Raw genomic sequence first — 18,510 nt, forward strand, 5'->3', positions numbered from 1 at the left:
ATAATTTGTTCAGACAGAATTCTTGAAATTCAGTAGGAAGGCCTGAGTTTCTAGTATCATAGAATTTATCTGTAGCTAAAAATAAAAGGCATGATTCACCAAGTCTGACTCTCTAGCAGTGTTCAGCTGCTTCAGTGGGAGTCCCATCTGTGTGGAGTCTCACTGAGAGCTCAATTTCCCTTCAGAAGACCAGTTATAAGCTTCCTTGTAAGCTTTGTTGTTAGAGTAATTGATCACAGTAAATAATGTAGAATTAGTTATTAATAGTAAATATTAGATTTTTCAACACATTTCTTGATATATTTCATCAGTGAAACAACAAATTCAGAAAACCATAGGAAAACTGTACTGGAGAAAAGAGATTGTTGTTGGTCCTGGTAAACACAGGGCATGTCAATATGAGAATATTTTAAGTTACTTAGTAAATTTTAAGTGTGACCAAAGACAGTACTGATAAGTCACAATGCCTTTTTTTTTTTTAAACTCTGATTCAGAGTTATCTACAGAATTTCTATGACCTTCAAAAGGATCACCATCCCCATTTAAGAAGGGGTGGTGAAAACCCCTTTGCTGCAAAGCTCAAGGAAATGCAGTCATTCTTTGGACTGGAAGTGACTGGAAAACCTGATCTTGACACATTGGAGGTGATGAAAAAACCCAGATGTGGTGTACCTGATGTGCTGCGTTATGCGTTCACACCAGGGAATCCCAAATGGAAAAGAAATAATCTGACATACAGGTAATATTTCCTAATCTGGTTCAAAAAGGTATAAATCTAGCACATCGACTTTGGGGTGGAGGGGTCTGAATGAATTGTATTATTTGATATATGGACATATGGAGTGATTTAGTGATTTCTGGAAGAAAACAGATACTTTAGAAGGCAGTATCTAAAACAAAGCCTTTATTAACTTTTATTCATGAAAGATACGTCTAAGATTTTTTTTATTTTTTCACAAGTAATTATATTTCAGCTAAAATGCTGAAATTTCAAATATTTTCTAAGCAATGTATTATGTGTTGGGTTTTCTTTGAAGGATTTTGAATTATACCCCAAAGATGGCACGAGCTGATGTAGATGAAGCAATCAGAAAAGCTCTCAGTGTCTGGAGCAACGTGACACCATTGACATTCCAAAAGGTTGAGGACAAAGTAGCAGATATAATGATCTCTTTTGCTTATAGAGGTAACAATGATAATGCAGCATATTAAATACCCATCTGAAGTTAGAGAAGTAATTTAGGATTTTAACTAATTTTTTACCTCTCCATTTTAGACCACCGTGACAATTCTCCTTTTGATGGTCCCAATGGACAGCTGGCTCATGCATTCCAGCCTGGAGAAGGTATTGGTGGAGATGTGCATATGGATGAAGAGGAAACTTGGACAAAAGATGGAAGAGGTAAGTTTTGTAGCTGAATCTATATAGTTTTAACCTCATACAGTCTTACCTCACATGATGTTTACTATTTAATAAGCCTGGCTACAGGCAGAAAAGTGAGCAAAAGGGACAGAGCTTTTAATTTATAATTGCTTGCCCTTTCTTTGTTGTTGTTTTTTTACTGCCACTTTTAGGCATGAACTTGCAGAAAATAGATTTTTTAGATCATAGTGGCATTTATAATGTCATAAATATTTACGTCATAACGTTTTATAATGGTTTTAAGGTCAGCACTTTAAAATACTTTTTTGTTCAGAGGTAAGCTAAAACTTGGATACAGGGAAATAAGTTGGTAGACTTCTGAAGGCAAATTCTTTCTTTTTCTTAACCTAACACTTCAAAGTTTAGTGCTAACTAGGGTGTTCCCTATGTTTTATCACTGAAACTGTAATCTCATTGTTTTGTTTGTTTTTAAGTCTTTTTTTCCTGTTGGATCACTGCCAACAATCCCTCATCATGGGCATGATCCTTGATGTGAGCAGTTTATGGGATAGCAGGGGAAACAACTCATGTTTAAGACAAAAGGACACGAAAGAAATGACAATGAGAACACAGTTAAGGCCAGACATTCTTTACATACTCATACAGGTCTTCTGTAACAATGTTTTTGTGTTTTTATGATCATAGAATTACTTACAGTCTCTCTTGTACCTCTAGTGTATACTAGTTTCCCGTTTAGTCAGTCGTGCTGAGTATTGAAACAGATTTTATGCTGTTTCATATGATTTTCATCCTACAGGCTACAATTTGTTCATTGTTCTTGCCCATGAGCTTGGCCATTCACTGGGTCTGTCTCATTCAAATGATCCTGGAGCACTGATGTATCCAACTTACTCCTACACTGACCCCAGTGAATTCCATCTTCCTCAGGATGACATTGATGGAATTCAGGCCATCTATGGTAAGAAATAATATATTTATTTAATATTTCTACTTGGGAGGCTGGTAAATGGTAAAATGAAGGTATTTAACACTCCACCAAAATGAGAAATTTATCAGTTTCTGAAAAATGGATAACAAAAGGGAGAAAATTCGTGGAAGTTAACTTCAGCTGAAGTCCAGTTCTGAAAAAATCTCATTTTGAAAAGATGAACACAACTGGTTTTATCAACATTGGAATTCTGCATTTAATGACAGACTCTTACTTTGAAATTATATTCTTTCTCTTTCTGTATAAAACATATTTTCTGGGTCCTCAGAGACCTTCTGAACACTCTCCTTATATTTCTCCACACTGAATGATAAATGTTCATCCTACAGGACGGTCTAATGCTGCTGTGCAGCCAACAGGACCCGTAACTCCAGAAGCTTGTGACCCAAATTTGACATTTGATTCTATTACTACCCTGCGTGGAGAAATATTCTTCTTCAAGGGCAGGTAACAACAATAAGCATACACATTATTTCTTTTAAACATTCAGCAGCTTAAAAAAATCCATGAGGAAAAACTGTCCTTTTGGAATGTAATACAAAGAGAAGCACTAGATGATCCTTCTCAGATCATTAATCTGAAGAGCCCTATTTGACAAGAGCAGGGAAGGTGACAGGAGCTTGTAGGTTGTTTACCAATTCTTCTATCACTGTGCCCACCTCTGTGACACACTTACCTCTGAAATTGATTCAAATAAACAGCAAAGCAAGAGCACTCATGTATCTGATAGCAGCATGTCCATGGGTCCCACACTCATCCTTAGTACAGGAGCAGGGACAGAGGTGAAAACACTGCCAGGAAGAAGGATGTCTGAGACTTATTGCCCTAAAGAGAAGTAGAAGGTTTTATATTCAATTTGCTGAATTTTTAGCACATAACTGAAGTGCTAAAATTACCAATGTCCTTGCTCCAGATTTCTTTTACACTCAGTGGAAAGGGGTATTCACATCTCTCTGTTGTACTTCAGGAGCTATAATAATTATCTTGAATGTTTTGAAAGGATTGGAATTGTTTTATGACTTAAATTTTGTTTAAAACAGATACATGCTGCGCAAGCATCCCGAAAGGACAGAGACAGAGCTCAATTTTATCTCACTGTTCTGGCCAAGGTTACCATCAGGAATTCAAGCTGCTTATGAAAACGTTGAGACAGATGAAATTACAATTTTTAAAGGTAATTTAATCCAAGGTCTCCACTTTTTCTGACCTGTTACTTCCTGCTTCTTATAAACTATGCAGTTACAGAAGTTAAAGTATTTTTAAGGAAGTTAAGGAAGTTGAACAGATAATCTTACAATTCTGAAAATAATTACCAGCGGATCATGTTGCTGTAACAGATCTCCAGAGGTCATAATCTAGAAAAATTTCCCCTCTGTTATAGTTAATTCTCTGAAAACACAAGTTATGAAAAGAGCTACCCTTCTTCAGGTCTAGTTCTCTTCAGGCAACAGCACTTCATTTTGTGCAGAAGGATTTTTACTGAACTCATTTGACAAATACAGGCATTTTTATGTTACAGTTACTGATATGTTCATTAGTATTTGTTGTATTTTGGAAAAAAAAATGAAAAAAAAAGTTGGCGGAAAATTTTACTGTGAGAGGAAAATTGTTCACTGAACTAACAGTCTTTCCTTTTCAAGGCCTCAAATACCCTTTAAATACCTTCAGATAAATTCATTACACAATTGCTATAGTACATGACCTATTACCATATTCATTACCTATTACCATATGTTCATTGCATCTAAAATTACCAAAGCATTTTGATTAGACATGTGCTTTCCTTAATAGTTTAATTTGATGCATATCACCTAGTTTTCAAAACATTATATGGTTCTATAATCAAATAGCATATTACAGGAATTTACCAAATTCAATATCCCAGCCCAAGGTCAACGGTTTAACTCATCAACCTCCAGCCCTCCCCAAGCTGTTATCTCAAAAAATACCTTCCATTAATTTTTTTAAATTCTGGGAAAAGCTCTATCCAACACACCTCATGATTCTAATGTTTTATTCATAAAAAGAGAAGCCATTTCCACTGTCTTCATTATGTAGTCCCAGTGTAAGAATTAGAAACATTTTCTAAAGTAGTAAACTAAAAAGAATAACATGACATCTAGACACATTGTCTTCCAGACATCTAAATGTAAAAGTGCTTTTATAGCAGGTAAATGCTTTTATAAATAGCAAAAAATGCTTTTATTAATAGCAAAACCAAATGAAACTTGCTCGTATTTTTCAGAGGATAAATATTGGGTCATCAGGGGATATGATGTTCTACCTGGCTATCCCAAACCAATCTATCGCTTGGGGCTCCCAAAGACTGTCAAAAGAGTTAATGCAGCTTACAATGATGAAGCCACAGGGAAAACATACTTCTTTGTAGCTGACAGATACTGGAGGTAAGATTCAATGTTCATTTACCAGAAGACATGTTTTCATTTCCCTGGGGACTGATATGTTACTATATAGTTTGAGTGGATCGATGTTTAAACCAGGCATATTCCAGAAATTTAAATGTGTTTCTTTGGGATTTTGTTTTAAAAATAGGCATTTCCTAGAAATTGTCACCTTTTCACCTTTTCAGGATTTTTTTCCCCAAATATTAGATTCCTGTAGCAGGATTACAAATTCTTTCACCTGAATGAAAAGCTACCCAATAAAAAAAGAGTCAATTTCAAGTAGATTGCTCTCTTTTGCTCCACATCATGGCTGCTTTTTTATGCTATGCTGTGATAGGGTCCACTTTTAATTCACTTTTCAAACAAAATGAATCATCAGTGCAAAGTGCTGTAATTTAATTCCTCTATGAAGTAATTATAAGTATTCTCCAATTTTAAAGTTGCTTGTGTTTCTAATTGACGCTCATGACAAATTTCAGAGAGAAATTTTGTTTAAGTCCATCACTGACTCTAATTCAACTATAGTTCAGGACTGTGCCACTGTCTTCTCTGAAGTTTTATGTTTTGTTTTTATGTTTGAACTGGATATTCAATGCCTTGAAATATAAATTCATTTTATGTGCAAGTCATGGCCAAGGCTCTGTTAGTCCAGAAATACACAAATAAATTTCTGAGCTCTGTTTCCAGGGTCTCTGGGAACATTATGACAAACTTTACCATAGGTACGATTTTCAAATCTCAGAGAAATCTCTAAGAGAAACTTAATACGGAGAATCAAAAGCTACTTAAGTTAATCTCTATGAGACTTCTTAGTAACAGTAGAGTTGCCTGCAAGAATTTGCTTTTGACTTTCAAAATATGTCAATAATGTCTGCTTCCTCATAAATTGTAATGACATTTCTTCTTTTAAGATACGATGAAAAGAAAAAATCCATGGATCATGGGTATCCCAGGAAAATAGTCTCTGACTTTGGAAACATTGGCAGGGTTGATGCTGCTTTCCAGAAAGATGGTGAGTGAAACTTACCTTTAACCTGTGTTTATGTGAATATTTGGGCTTCTACAGATAGGATAATTCTTTCCAAAAAGTTGTTATAACCTTAATGAAAAGGAAATTAAAAATATCTGGTATACATAGACTGTCTATAATAGGGATTTTTTTTTTCAAATGAAATATAATTGGATTAAATTTTATTTCTAGGCTATGTGTATTTCTTCCATGGGACAACTCAGTTCCAGTTTGATCCTCGTGCCAAACGGGTTGTTCGAAAAATGAAGAGCACCAGCTGGTTTAATTGTTAATTGCAATGATTTTCCATGTGCACATTGTATGTTTTTGTCTGCTGCATTTTTCAGCATTTCATGATTCTCAGATCAGAATGGATTTCTGTTCAAGTTTTACTGCAGTACAGTCTTAATACTTATTTATTTTAAGCCAAATAGATTTATATAATTTATCACAACTTCTCTTAAAGTCAAGTTTCCTAATAAATTATGTTTCTTATATAATTTTGTTCCTGATGTCGTTTTTGCCCTGATGCTCAAGACCCAAGTCTAGCTTTCAAACACTAAAAAATGCATTCTGGCAGGAAATGTCAGGTTTTTTCACAAAGACAGAGAAAGGAGGACATACTTGTCTCTGAACCCCCCACTCCTCACAAACCGTGGTGAAAATCTGGTGGTTAATTAGTTGGGGCTCATTATCATCAGCGTACAGATCTACTTCCACTTTCTGTTCCTCTTTCCTCTACTTCCCCTCTTAGACTGCTCTCCAGGGTGTACATCTTTACAACTGTGGGAAGAGGGCAGGGGGGGCAGGGGAGAAGGAATATTCTCATGGTTTTGGATTTTGGAACATGTTTCAAGTCCAAAAATGCAGAAATATAGATGAGGAAGAACGCCTGAGATAAGAAACAAGTCACTTGCTCTCAGTGGTAGCCACAACATATAATAAGCAAATAAACTTCTTTAATCAAGGCTCTTTTTACTCACTACTCCAGTAGTTACTGAATCTCACCTAATTCCAGTGGGTTAGAGAATCAAGAATTTTGCTTGAAAGATTAAAATTTTGGCCAAAAATACCTCTGATACAAAGATTCATAAAAAGGACAGTTTGATTTCCAGCTTAATCACATTTTCTGCAAAGGCCTCAATTAAAATGGTGTTTGAAGGGTTATTCACATTCTCTTCAGTCTTTATAGCTCAGCTGATATCATTAGAAGCCATATGAACAGAACAAAATTTATTATATTTTATATCTGTATAATTCAACAGGCTTCAAAGGAAGGTTTAAGTTTACGGTAATAAAAATTACTATATTTTGAGGAAATAATGTGTAGTCTCATAAAAACATATCCGTTTCTCTTTTTTTTGGTACTTATCTGTCTGTATTAGAATGCTATTAAATTTTATCCTTCATAAATAAAGAACAGAGTTGGTAGCTCTTATTTTTGTTAAATTCAGTATAGTTCAGTCTCAATACTATTCAAAGATGAGAAATTGTATAATTGAAAATTAATTTGATCATATACTTTGTAAAACCTAAGAAAATATTACAAAAGAATAAAAATAAATTGCAGCAAATCAAAAGCTTTAATTAAGAAGTTAATTTATGTGAATCCAGTTCTCACAAGGTGTTATAGGTACTAGTTCTTTAATATCAAACCTCATCAGCAACACTAGTGAATCATATTTTTTTCAGTAAACCAGTGCTACTGAATGACAATTAAACCAAATAGTGTTTTAGGAGTATATAAATCTAAAGTGTTTGTGTCGTGTTCTGCTTTTTTAGCAGAAATGATCTACAAATATAAGACAAGATTTACAAGCAAATATAATATTTCTTACTAGAACAATTTATATTAAAAAATAAAAACAGGGGGCATATATTCTCTAGAAATATGAAGAAAAAGCACAGGATCTCAAGGTGATGTCAAAAGACTTTCTCAGATTTACAGCAGAATGCTAGTCCCTCTCTAGAAGCAGAGTGGTGAGCCTTCATGGGGCAGTGAAAATGTTAAATGGGAGATGAGGGGTAAGGAGGTGATTATGTTTTAGAGGAGGAAAGAGAGATAAAGGGAAATTTACAGATCATGGAAGATGAAGAAGCTAAAAATAGGATGAAGTTTCTAATGCAATATTTTTAGTCCGTGCCTTCTTGCATCCTGTCCAAATTTTAGTTGCCAGACACAGTTTTGAAATTCACTTTGTGAATTTCCCATGATCCGGAAGACGAGAGCTCCACATGAAGTGATGCCTTTGTGAGAAATCTGCCCCGTGCTTATGTGAGAGCACATTTCCTCTGCCTGTGGGAGCGCAGCGATTGCTCCATCCCAGCCACACCATGAAGAGGAGGGCACGTCTGGTGCCAGCCGCTCTTGTCTTCCTTCAGGCACAAAGTAGCCTTTTCAGAATTAGGAATTGGAGAGTTTTGTCATAAAATTGCCTGTTATTTTCTTTTTCCCTTTTAATAATTTTACCTCTATTTGCTAATTACTGTACTATGCTCAAGTACTGTACCCCTCCCCAGGGTGTGCAGGTGTGGTGTGTAATTGTTGCCCATATCATCAGTAAGACAGATTTGCCCAGCCAGGAATTCAGTTCCCTAAATGTGTTTAGTGCATTTGCGGTTCTGTAAGGTCTCCTAGTAACCCATGCAGGTGTGAAACAGGACTCCTGGGAGCCCATCACTTCCCAAAGGCCCACAGAAGTTATACTGTCCCTAGGGACCTGTGTTGGCATGGTTGAGTCCTGCCCTCACATGCTGCCGTCTGTTTAAAGCCCATCAAGAGTCAAAGAGAGCCCATAGACCAATTGCCTTTGCTCCATGTTTTTCACTCAGGCTGAGTAACAATTCAATTTTATTGGCTCTGTGGAAGGATTGAGCCTGTAGAGTAGTGGCACAACTTTTCTCCCTGAACAGTTCTCTAGTACCATTAAGGTGCCTAAAGGTTTCCAGCTGGCTTCCAACTACCTGTCTAGAAGCCACACGTCCCCTCTAGGTTCTGGATCACAGCCACCAGTGTGGCTTTCTTTTTAGAGATCTGTCTTATGTTTTTAAATTGATATATTTGTTTGTCTCAAAGGTTTCAAAGCTAGAGGGAATGACCATGGTGTTACAGTCTGATTATTCATGCAAATGTCACAAAAGACAGATGCTGTTCAGGGCTTTTGCACTAAACGTATTTTCCCACAGCACTAGAATACATTTTTGGAAAACATGTTTCAGCTGACATGAATTTAATTTTATAGAAAAATCAAGAACTATGGGCAGATTTTATATGAACTGGGATAAGTGTTTTTCTTGCTTCCCACTGTGGCGGGCTGTCAGATTCCCACAGCTGTCTGCCATGTAGCAGTAAAGGATAGAGACAATAAGAGCAGCTAGGTTAATATCAGCTACATCCAACTTTAAGCACTTATTAATTAAGCTTTCTTCTACAGAAAACAGAGAAATACTTATCTCTGGAGAGTGATTCAACCAACTAACCTAAAATTAGGTTATGTGGCCTCTACATTGTCTTCATTCAATGTAGAGAAGTTGAAACCTCTAGGTTAGACTACATTTCTAGTTTCAGCAAACATTAGTGTTTGCTCAGAACACATTTGAGTGACGAATGATGGAGATCCACATCACAGAAAACACTATCAGAGTTTTGCAATACGGCCATCTACACAACTCAGCAGCCAGTTCCCACTGCCCAAGGCAGAGAGACCGGAAGAGGTTCACGAGTGATGTTTCACAAGCACATCTATAGCTGGCCTTGGGGTCTGGGAAAAGAAGAAGCTGTGCAAGCAGCTTCTGGTTACGGTTTCCTAATGCTTATCTTTGACATTTATTAGGGTTGGTGGATGTTGTACTGACTACCCCATGACTTTTTTTCTCTTCTTACGAGACAGCAGCAATGTGACCCCTGTTTTAACCTGGAAAGTTGACTGCCTATCACATCAGTAGTACTGATGATGTTACACAGAGCATCCTGGGAAACAGAAACAGTGCTACAGCATGGTCATGACCGTAACACTATACCAGCAGGGACTAGGGATTCAACATTCCTAATTGTTCACAGCATGGATGTCTGTTAGGTAGCTGTCTAAATGTGCCTTATATCAACAAAAATCTAATAAATATGGTCAAATACATACAGAGCTGAATGGGACCCATACAATGCAATGATAATAATCAAGAGAAGGGTTTGTTGGGGTTTTTTTTAAGTATCTGAGAAACGCCTTTAACAACAAGCTTAACAACGAGGATATTGGGATGAAAAAGTTCACTATTAATGCCTCCAGCAGGAGAAAAATTGGCTGGAAGGGACAGCAAAAAAGCCAAAAACTGGAAGCATGGATTTCCTGAAAAAAGCCATGGTCCACCGTGAAAGCATTTCTTTCAACAGTTTTGTAAAAGTTGAGTACATGCTGTGAGAGCTCCTCTGAGGTGCCAAACACCTTCATCTCCCTTTGCTGCCAGTGGAAGAGGAAGGTGCTTGGCTGGAACATGGTGAAATCCCATAATTTGTCATAGCTTGTGTGACTCTTGAAACTTCCCTTTTTCTGAATTACTTAAGACAGGAAATAATCATATGCCCTGCGGCTAATGTGGTTAAACTGGAAAAACCCTTTAATAATGAAATGGCAGATAGATAGATAGATAAATAGATAAATAGATAAATAGATAGATAGATGCAGACAGAAATATAAGATTATTCACATTCTTTAGGCTCAATTTATAAGGTAAAATCAATCTCATTTACGTATATCTTGGATTCCACCAGAATGATTTAAAAGAAACACACTGCTTAAAAAATTGCCAGAAAGAGGTGGGTAAGGAATTGGCATTTTCATCATAAATCAATTTGAAAAGAAAATATTCTGCTTATGGTCATTTCTCCCAAAGTCTCTTTTGTTTTCTTTTTTATGGGATTCATACCTTACACACAATTCCCATTTTCTAGGTGTAGAATGTAGAGTATCTGACATTTGGTGGTCCCACTTCACACAGGTGTGTTGGGACAACTTACAAGGTTTTGCATTTGTCCACCACTTAATCTGGCATGAAATTGCTCAGGTTTGTCAAAGTCAGTGTAAAATAACTGAAATTGAGTGCCAGTTTTGAAAGGGTAGCCAAGCTTCTTAGACAGATTCAAATCCCAGCTGACTTCAGATGACTGTGAAGTCGGATGGGTTCAATTAAGTTTTATTGTGTTAGTCTGCACAGTGTTATAACTTGTGTGGAGGGAATCAGAGCATGATAAGCTCTGAGTCAGTCTACAGCTGATTCTCCAAAGCACCCCATAACCATACGAGCTGGGATGTGAGAAAGGAGGCACATGGAGCAGAAAGCAGACAGCTCTCCTACCAGGACAGGGATGAGAGTAAAAATGAAGGCTCTTTCGCTTTGGCTTGTGACATGCACAGCTGTTTCTAGCGCTCTTCTCTTCCACCCAGACAAAGACAATGAAGAAGATGTAAAGCTTGTACAGGTAACTGCATTGTCCATATCTGGGATCTATTGAGCCCTCTATTTTTAGACCTATTCTGTGTGTTCCAGTTGCACAGCAGCTTGCTGCATTTCTGAGACAATGCTATTGCATAGAACTCTGTTGCTTGAACTTTATTAAAGTAGGTTAAATCTGTACAAACTGGAAATGTTAAGTTAATAAGAGTCAGGACAATGTTGTCTGTTTCTGTTTAGCTATGATCCCCATGAAAACATCTGTTGTGCTCCAAAAGCACAGGAAAGTTTTGCCAGCAACCTACACAAACAACAGTCCTAAGGTATTTATCTGTTCAAGAAACAGATCGAAATGTGAAACATGTCACTTTTTTTTTTTTTTTACTAGAACTACTTGAATAAATTCTATGCTGTTGAGCCAGATCCAAATCAACTTGGATGGAAAATAAATGCTGAATCCGCAGCTGAAAAACTCCAGAAAATGCAACAATTTTTTGGTTTGAAAGTGACTGGAAAACTGGATAATGAGACATTGGAAATAATGAAGAAACCCAGATGTGGAGTTCCTGATGTGGGTCTCTATGGCTTCACTCTACCCGGATGGAAAAAAAACAAACTGACATACAGGTAATTACATTTTGAGTTTAAATTTTAGGTTTGTGGGTATCTGAATTTGTTGTATTTAAATATAACTTCTATAGCAATTGTTTTCTGTTGGGAATACAAAAATGTTTCTCTCTCCACAGCTGTTAGCTATGCATGCTCCTGAGAGGAATTTCTGAAAATCAAGCTGGGTATTTTGCATTTACTGGTTCAGCCATAGTATTTTGCCTGTCATGTATCACTCCTGACAAATATTCTGTAAGCCAAACAGAAATGTCAACTGCACCCTGTGCAAACCTCATTATCTTTAAAATTTGCTGAGACGACAGTGCAGTAGTCACAGAAACCTGAGGAGGTAACTTTCCTCATGCTCAAGTGGCAACCTCCTGGCTAAGGCCCATTTTAAGAAAAAAATGATAATGTGTACACAACTATTATTATTAAAATTATATTTATAAAAAGTTATATTTATAAAAAGTTATATTTATAAAAAGTTATATTGGACAGTTATCACACACTCAAACACACTCAGTTTTCACATATCAAATTCACCCAGGCCAAGATGAATCTTGGGAACTATTTGTTTATGGGTTATACTGTTTCTTATATTTTCTGTTAATCTTCTTAACCATATTATGATTTTCTTTTTTCTGCAAATACTAAATATTATGCTTGAATTCTCATAACTGTAGAATTGTGAACTACACACCAGATATGAGCAAGGAGGATGTGGATAAAGCGGTTGAGAAGGCGTTTAAAGTGTGGAGTGCTGTCACCCCGCTGATTTTCACTCGCATTCATAGGGGAATAGCAGATATAATGATTGCTTTTGGGACCAAAGGTAAAATGAATACTGCACACAATGATAAAATTAACTTTTTAATTTTTTTTTAATTAATACATTTTCAATAATAATAACCAAAGCTCAGTGTTGTATCAATTAATATTATTTAGTTCATGGACATTGCCCTCGCTATTTTGATGGCCCCCTTGGAGTTCTTGCTCATGCCTTTCCACCTGGCAATGGTTTAGGCGGTGATGTGCACTTTGACGAGGATGAAGACTGGACCACAGGCTCAGATGGTAGGTTCAAAAAGGTTTATAAAGTGTTATGCAGATGAATAAGTTTCATTCTGATTTTATTTAAGTGAAGGAAGAGAATAAGATGAAACACTGCACTAACTAAAAAAGCAGTTTGAGGATATTGCAGGCTGCCCTCCAACAGGGATACTTTCAGTGACATAGACATAAACACCTTGATCTACTCTAGTCCTTAATTAGCCCTGATAAAAATGCCAACAGGACAATCCTTTTCAGGTAGGAATGCCATAGACACAGCCACTCTTACCTGGGGGCTGGTGATGGCCCGGAGTTTCACAAGCCTTGATAAAGGCTTTCTCTTCCTACCTCTGATGCACACTACCATGGTCTGTGCTTTGCAGCAGCCCTCAGAGGACATCCCCACCACCTAAAAATCAACACAGACACCGGGGATAATGAAGAATCTTCACTAAAAACTCCAGAGTAGGTTCAACAACAGGCAGCAGAGAAGGGAGCACTGAGTGCCCAGCCTCAATCTGCCTGGAATGTCTGCTCTGCTCATCCTCCAGGCTGGCCGTACAGCACATACTGCCTCTGACAGGTCCATCAGCACACAGGCACATTACCCTCTGCTACTTTAGACCCATTTCTCACACACTTTTTGAGATGGAAAGCTGCAAAAAGAGGACTGAGGTCAGGAAGAGCAAGGAGCTAATGAACAGAAAAAGTGCTGTAAAACTGCTGCACAAGGACACTGTGGATTTATTGTGGTGGGAAAAAAAGAGAGGGGTGAGTACTGGACTTGTCACATGATTAAAAATGATGTTTTCCCCATACTGGGACTGAATGGGTCAACCACAATTTTTCTGCTGTTCCTCAGCAGCACAGCTCCAGCAGCCAGACATTGCAGAACTTGGAGCACTCGGAAGACTCGTGAGAGGGGAGGACTGACTGGAAATATGTGTGGAAAAAATGAGGCTTTATTTTGTTTGGGTTTTTGAGAAATGAATGTCTTGGCTTCAGCCAGCCTTTCTTGGGCAATAGATGACCAGTCCTCTCCTCTGCCACAGACTTGTGATCTTCATTAAATCTGTTGACATTTCTGGATCTTGGTCTGCAGGGCAGATGATCATTCGTCCCTAATTCAGAAAGGCACATTACTTGGAGGGATGCATGTTGAAGGAAATTCCATTTTTATTTCTTTGTTTTGTTAACATATGTCACTGGCAGTAAGCATGCAGAAGCATAATATTTTAAAATTTTATTTTGTTTCATAAATCTCTAAAGAAACCATATGCTTTAAAGTCCCAATGATAAAAAGGTAAAGCGTTCTGCTAACGTTTTATTTTTCCTTGTCTACTCATGCTCTCACCTTTCTTTCTCAGGTTTGTAGGAGGGAGAGTGACACACAGAGTGACACTTTGATACCTGCGGTGAGCACAGAGTGTGTCCTCCTGCCTTGCCCTGGAGAGCTGTTAGTTTGATCTGACTCACTATCTAATCTGCTCTACCTCAGCCAGGAAACCCTGCCAGGACATTCCAGAGAGCTGCACCCACACTCACCCCCAGATATCTACTCACACACACACTTTCAGTAGCTAACAGAGAGCAAGAGGGTCAAAAGTCTCTCCCTTCTAGAGGGGGGAGACCACAATCTTGTCCTATACAAAAATATGTTCACCTAGATGCATTCCCCAGTGAATGTCAATATATTGTATGAAAACTGCTACTGAGCAATAGCCTGATGCTGTGATCGTATCAGCCATTTATTGAGTAAAATTTCACTGATCTCTTCTCTCTATCCTTTTCATAAGGGTTCAACTTGTTCCTTGTTGCTGCTCATGAGTTTGGCCATGCCCTGGGTCTCTCCCATTCTAATGATCAGAGGGCTCTCATGTTCCCCAATTATGCCTACATCAGCCCCAGTGAATTTCCCCTCTCTCCAGATGATATAAGTGGCATTCAGTCCATTTATGGTGAGTAAAATCCATAGCTTTAAAAAAAAAGGTAAGCAGAGGAGAAATAATCTCTTTCACAAAGTTTCACCATAAACTTCATCATATTCGCATAATATTAAAAAAAAAGCAAGGTGTGGAAACCTTAATATTTCTACAATTTGGTGTAATCTTCCCAAAATTTCTCCCTCAGGATCCCCACCAAGTGCCCCAGATAAAAGGCCAACCACCCCTACCTCACCTAAAATCTGTAGCTCCCAGATGTCTTTCGATGCTGTAACTACACTCCGACAAGAAGTCATTTTTCTAAAGGGCAGGTAAATGCTGATATGACATTTGTCTGCATGGGGTTTAATTTTTCTTGATTTATACAAAGACTGAGTACTTTCGTGGTTCACATGTTTACAGGATTACCAATGAAACAAATGGATTTCAATTCATGGAAATAAAAGTTTTAGCAGATATTAGTTATATTCATATTTTTATAGGATCCTCTGAAAAAACATGCTTCATTTTTTTCCAGAAAACACCTTAATCCCAATGAGGCCTTATTCCCTAATGTATAGATAGTTACACTGAGTATTGACTTGCCTTAATGATGCAAATATTTCCAGACAATCAAATAAAGGTTTGATTTGGAAGGTACCCTGAAGATCATCTAGTTCCAAGCAGGGACACTTCCCACTAGTCCAGGTTGCTCAGAATCCCATCCAACCTGGTCTTGAACAATTAATTAACTGTTTAATTAATTTTACTAATCTAAGAAACTAACAAACCAGGAAATAAGTACATTTGACCACACAGCTGAGCCAATCTTTCCTCCAATCCCCTCTGCAAGCCCAAAATCATCAGGGGAATTCATCTCCTGAAGAGGTTACAGTAACTTCTACCTGCACTGCTACAACCCTCTTACTATACAGTACAGGGACAACTTGAAATATTCAGCTGCTTATAACTGATCATTTACCAATCAGCATCAATGAAATGCCAGAATGAAGATAGAATAAGAAAACCAAACACTTCCCAGTGCAGGGAGTTATTTCCTTTCTGACACATCAAGCCAGGTAGCTCCCCTGACAAGAAAGAGCTTGTAAGGCACAATGTTGCTCACATTCTTTTGCACATACAGAAGTTTCTGTGGTTTGTTATGTACTACAAACCTTTTTCATATTTAAATCAGGCACTTATGGCGGGTATATCCCGATAACTCAGAAGCTGAACGCGAATTAATTTCTGCCTTCTGGCCAAATCTGCCTCCCGGTATTGAAGCTGCATATGAGAACACAAAAGATCAGATCCTACTTTTCAAAGGTGAAGTATGAGATTTTCTCTAATTTTTTTTTTCTTAATTTAATTATGTGGGCAAAAGACAAATATTTTAATTTATCTTAACAGGCAACAAATTCTGGGTTATCAGTGGATATCAGGTGTTGCTTGGTTATCCAAAGAATATCAACACACTGGGCTTCCCTAAAGGTGTCAAGAAAGTTGACGCAGCTGTTTGTAATAAAAATACAGGGAAGACAGACTTTCTCATAGGTGACAAGTACTGGAGGTAAGAAGAATTGACAAATTTTTTCCTATTAATAACTCAAATATAATCTGAATAAAAATTAAAGTGAACATGTTATAAAAGAGAAAGTAGACCTTTTAGGTAACTGTAGGTTCCCTCTAAAGCCTATTCCCAAACTGATCTTGATACCCAAAAAGCAGGCAGGGGAAGAAAGAAGTCAGCTTTGGGAAGTTAAAAGATTCCTTCTGTGTGCAAGGACAGTGGCTGCAAAGGTCTTCCCCAGGCAACCAGGGCAAGAGTGGTTCACACAGACTTTATTGTGACTAATGTGGGGTTCCTCAGTGATACATGCAGTGTCATCTGGATTTTGAGATTCCTGTGGTTTCCTGTTTTTTGGTTTTGATTAATTTGGGTAGAGTATTTACAATATCTTGCATTGTTATTTTACTGCCTTGGTCACAAGACAACAGCATGCAAGAAAACCACAACACACATTTCTTACCTAGTAACTCATTCTCTCAGCCTCATATGCCTGTGAAAAATATTTCTTGTATCCAAGGAGAAGTGAAACAGGGGCTTTGTTTGCTTGGTTTGTTTTGGTTTTTTTGTTTTGTTTTGTTTTTTCCCCTGAGAGGGTTCCTCAAATCTGGAAGAACATTTTACATTCTCCTTTCAACTCCCTTAATCTAGCCCTATCTTATAAAAATTGTCCTGGCTCAGTTAGGATGAACTTGATGTATTAGAAATAAGCCAGCTTTCTTGCCTCCATCTAAATCTTTCAGCTAGTAGAGGATTATGTACAATATCTTATCAAAGTCTGAGAGGAGGAGTCAAAATTCATGCTATAAATATGTGCTATAGGAGGAATGAATCTGTCCAGTTTCCATGCCCTGTCTGTCACACTGTTATCATCAGAGGAGGGAAATCCCATCCCTGGAGTCAAAAATGTGGGTCTTCCTTCAGTTTTTCTCACTTAGGATGCTTCTTTGGAGGTGTTTACCTTTATCAGCAAACAAGAAACAACCTCATGGAAAACACAATGGCCAGCATCCTGCAGCGATTTGTGCAAGTAAATAACACAAATTTCTCTTGCAACCCCAGTGAAACCAACTAAATTGCAGATGGATGGGCATATTTTAAAAGCTGCTTAACTCTGTGCAGAATTGAAGTCTAAACTCTGGAAAATTGCATGTCTCCCTTCATATGATTTAGGTTTGATGAAAAGAGCCAGTCCATGGAGAAGGGTTATCCTAGACTGACAGTCGATGAATTTCCAGGAATTAGTCAGAGGGTTGATGCTGTTTTTCAACAGAAAGGTAAGTTAAATGATCTTTTAAGTAAAATCAGTTTAGTTCTAAAGATCTTAAGTTCTGAAATGATGATGACGATGATTGCTGCATCCTGCAAAAGACAGAAATGAAAAGATGCTCTCCTTTGTGTACGAAAGGGATTTGTCAGAACAAAGCTATTTCTTGTATCCATAACATAATGCTTTACTTTTTCATTTCCAGGATTATTCTACTTCTTCCATGGATCAAAACAATGGGAGTTCGACCCTATTGCTAAAAAAGTTATCAGAGAAATGAAGAGTAACAGCTGGTTCCACTGTTAGCATCATTAGACTTACCTACATTCACTGAAAGACAATAACTACCATTCCAGAAATCTCAGAAATTGTTTGCATGTACACTGCTCTACAGAATAGGCAACAGGACTAGCTTTTATAAATACTTTTCATATATTTTAATAAATTAACATGTCAGCTCAAATTTTATTTTCAAAGACTAGAACAAAATTGCATTTTTCCCGTAAGTGGAAATTGTACAAAATAATTTATTACTTTATTCTCCAGATGGTTTGGGCATTTTTTTTTTAATATTATGGCAATAAAGAGTTTTAGTTTGATGGCACATTTTTTCTGCTTCATCTCTTGAAGGCATTCTACATTTCTGAGGTGTGAAAGGCTGATCCCTCCAGCATACAAAGTTTGCAATTTGCCTCTTTTCTCTCCAAAGAGCAAGCTTCTTGTCTCTCCATCTGCAAGCTTTCATTAGTCACTGCTTTTCTGCATTCTGCAGAAGATGCATTTTCCTGCATCTTGTTCTGCTCTTCTTTGTCTGTTGCAGCCTTGTCCCTTTCACATCACAACAGTACTTTGACACCAAAA

General features: G+C 37.4%; 2 protein-coding genes across 2 annotated transcripts; both read left to right on the forward strand.

Annotated features, from left to right (window-relative positions):
• The first annotated feature begins 572 nt into the window (after positions 1-572).
• On the forward strand, positions 573-6,172 carry LOC121364174 (interstitial collagenase-like). The gene is made up of 9 exons (XM_041487226.1): positions 573-739; positions 1,038-1,186; positions 1,277-1,402; positions 2,181-2,342; positions 2,702-2,819; positions 3,413-3,546; positions 4,618-4,777; positions 5,689-5,789; positions 5,979-6,172. Exons 1-9 carry the CDS (start codon positions 588-590, stop codon positions 6,077-6,079), a joined length of 1,203 nt encoding a protein of 400 aa, XP_041343160.1. The 5' UTR covers positions 573-587; the 3' UTR covers positions 6,080-6,172.
• Positions 6,173-11,626: 5,454 nt separating this feature from the next.
• LOC121364170 (matrix metalloproteinase-27-like) lies at positions 11,627-18,111 on the forward strand. Its single transcript, XM_041487218.1, has 9 exons — positions 11,627-11,858; positions 12,527-12,675; positions 12,789-12,917; positions 14,690-14,851; positions 15,024-15,147; positions 16,011-16,141; positions 16,226-16,385; positions 17,556-17,659; positions 17,855-18,111. The coding sequence occupies exons 1-9, from the start codon at positions 11,713-11,715 to the stop codon at positions 17,953-17,955; spliced, it is 1,206 nt and encodes a 401-aa protein (XP_041343152.1). The 5' UTR covers positions 11,627-11,712; the 3' UTR covers positions 17,956-18,111.
• The last annotated feature ends 399 nt before the right edge of the window (positions 18,112-18,510 follow it).

The sequence above is a fragment of the Pyrgilauda ruficollis genome, unplaced genomic scaffold (genome assembly GCF_017590135.1).
Source record: "Pyrgilauda ruficollis isolate IOZ18807 unplaced genomic scaffold, ASM1759013v1 scaffold8, whole genome shotgun sequence".
Taxonomy (NCBI): Eukaryota; Metazoa; Chordata; class Aves; order Passeriformes; family Passeridae; genus Pyrgilauda; species Pyrgilauda ruficollis.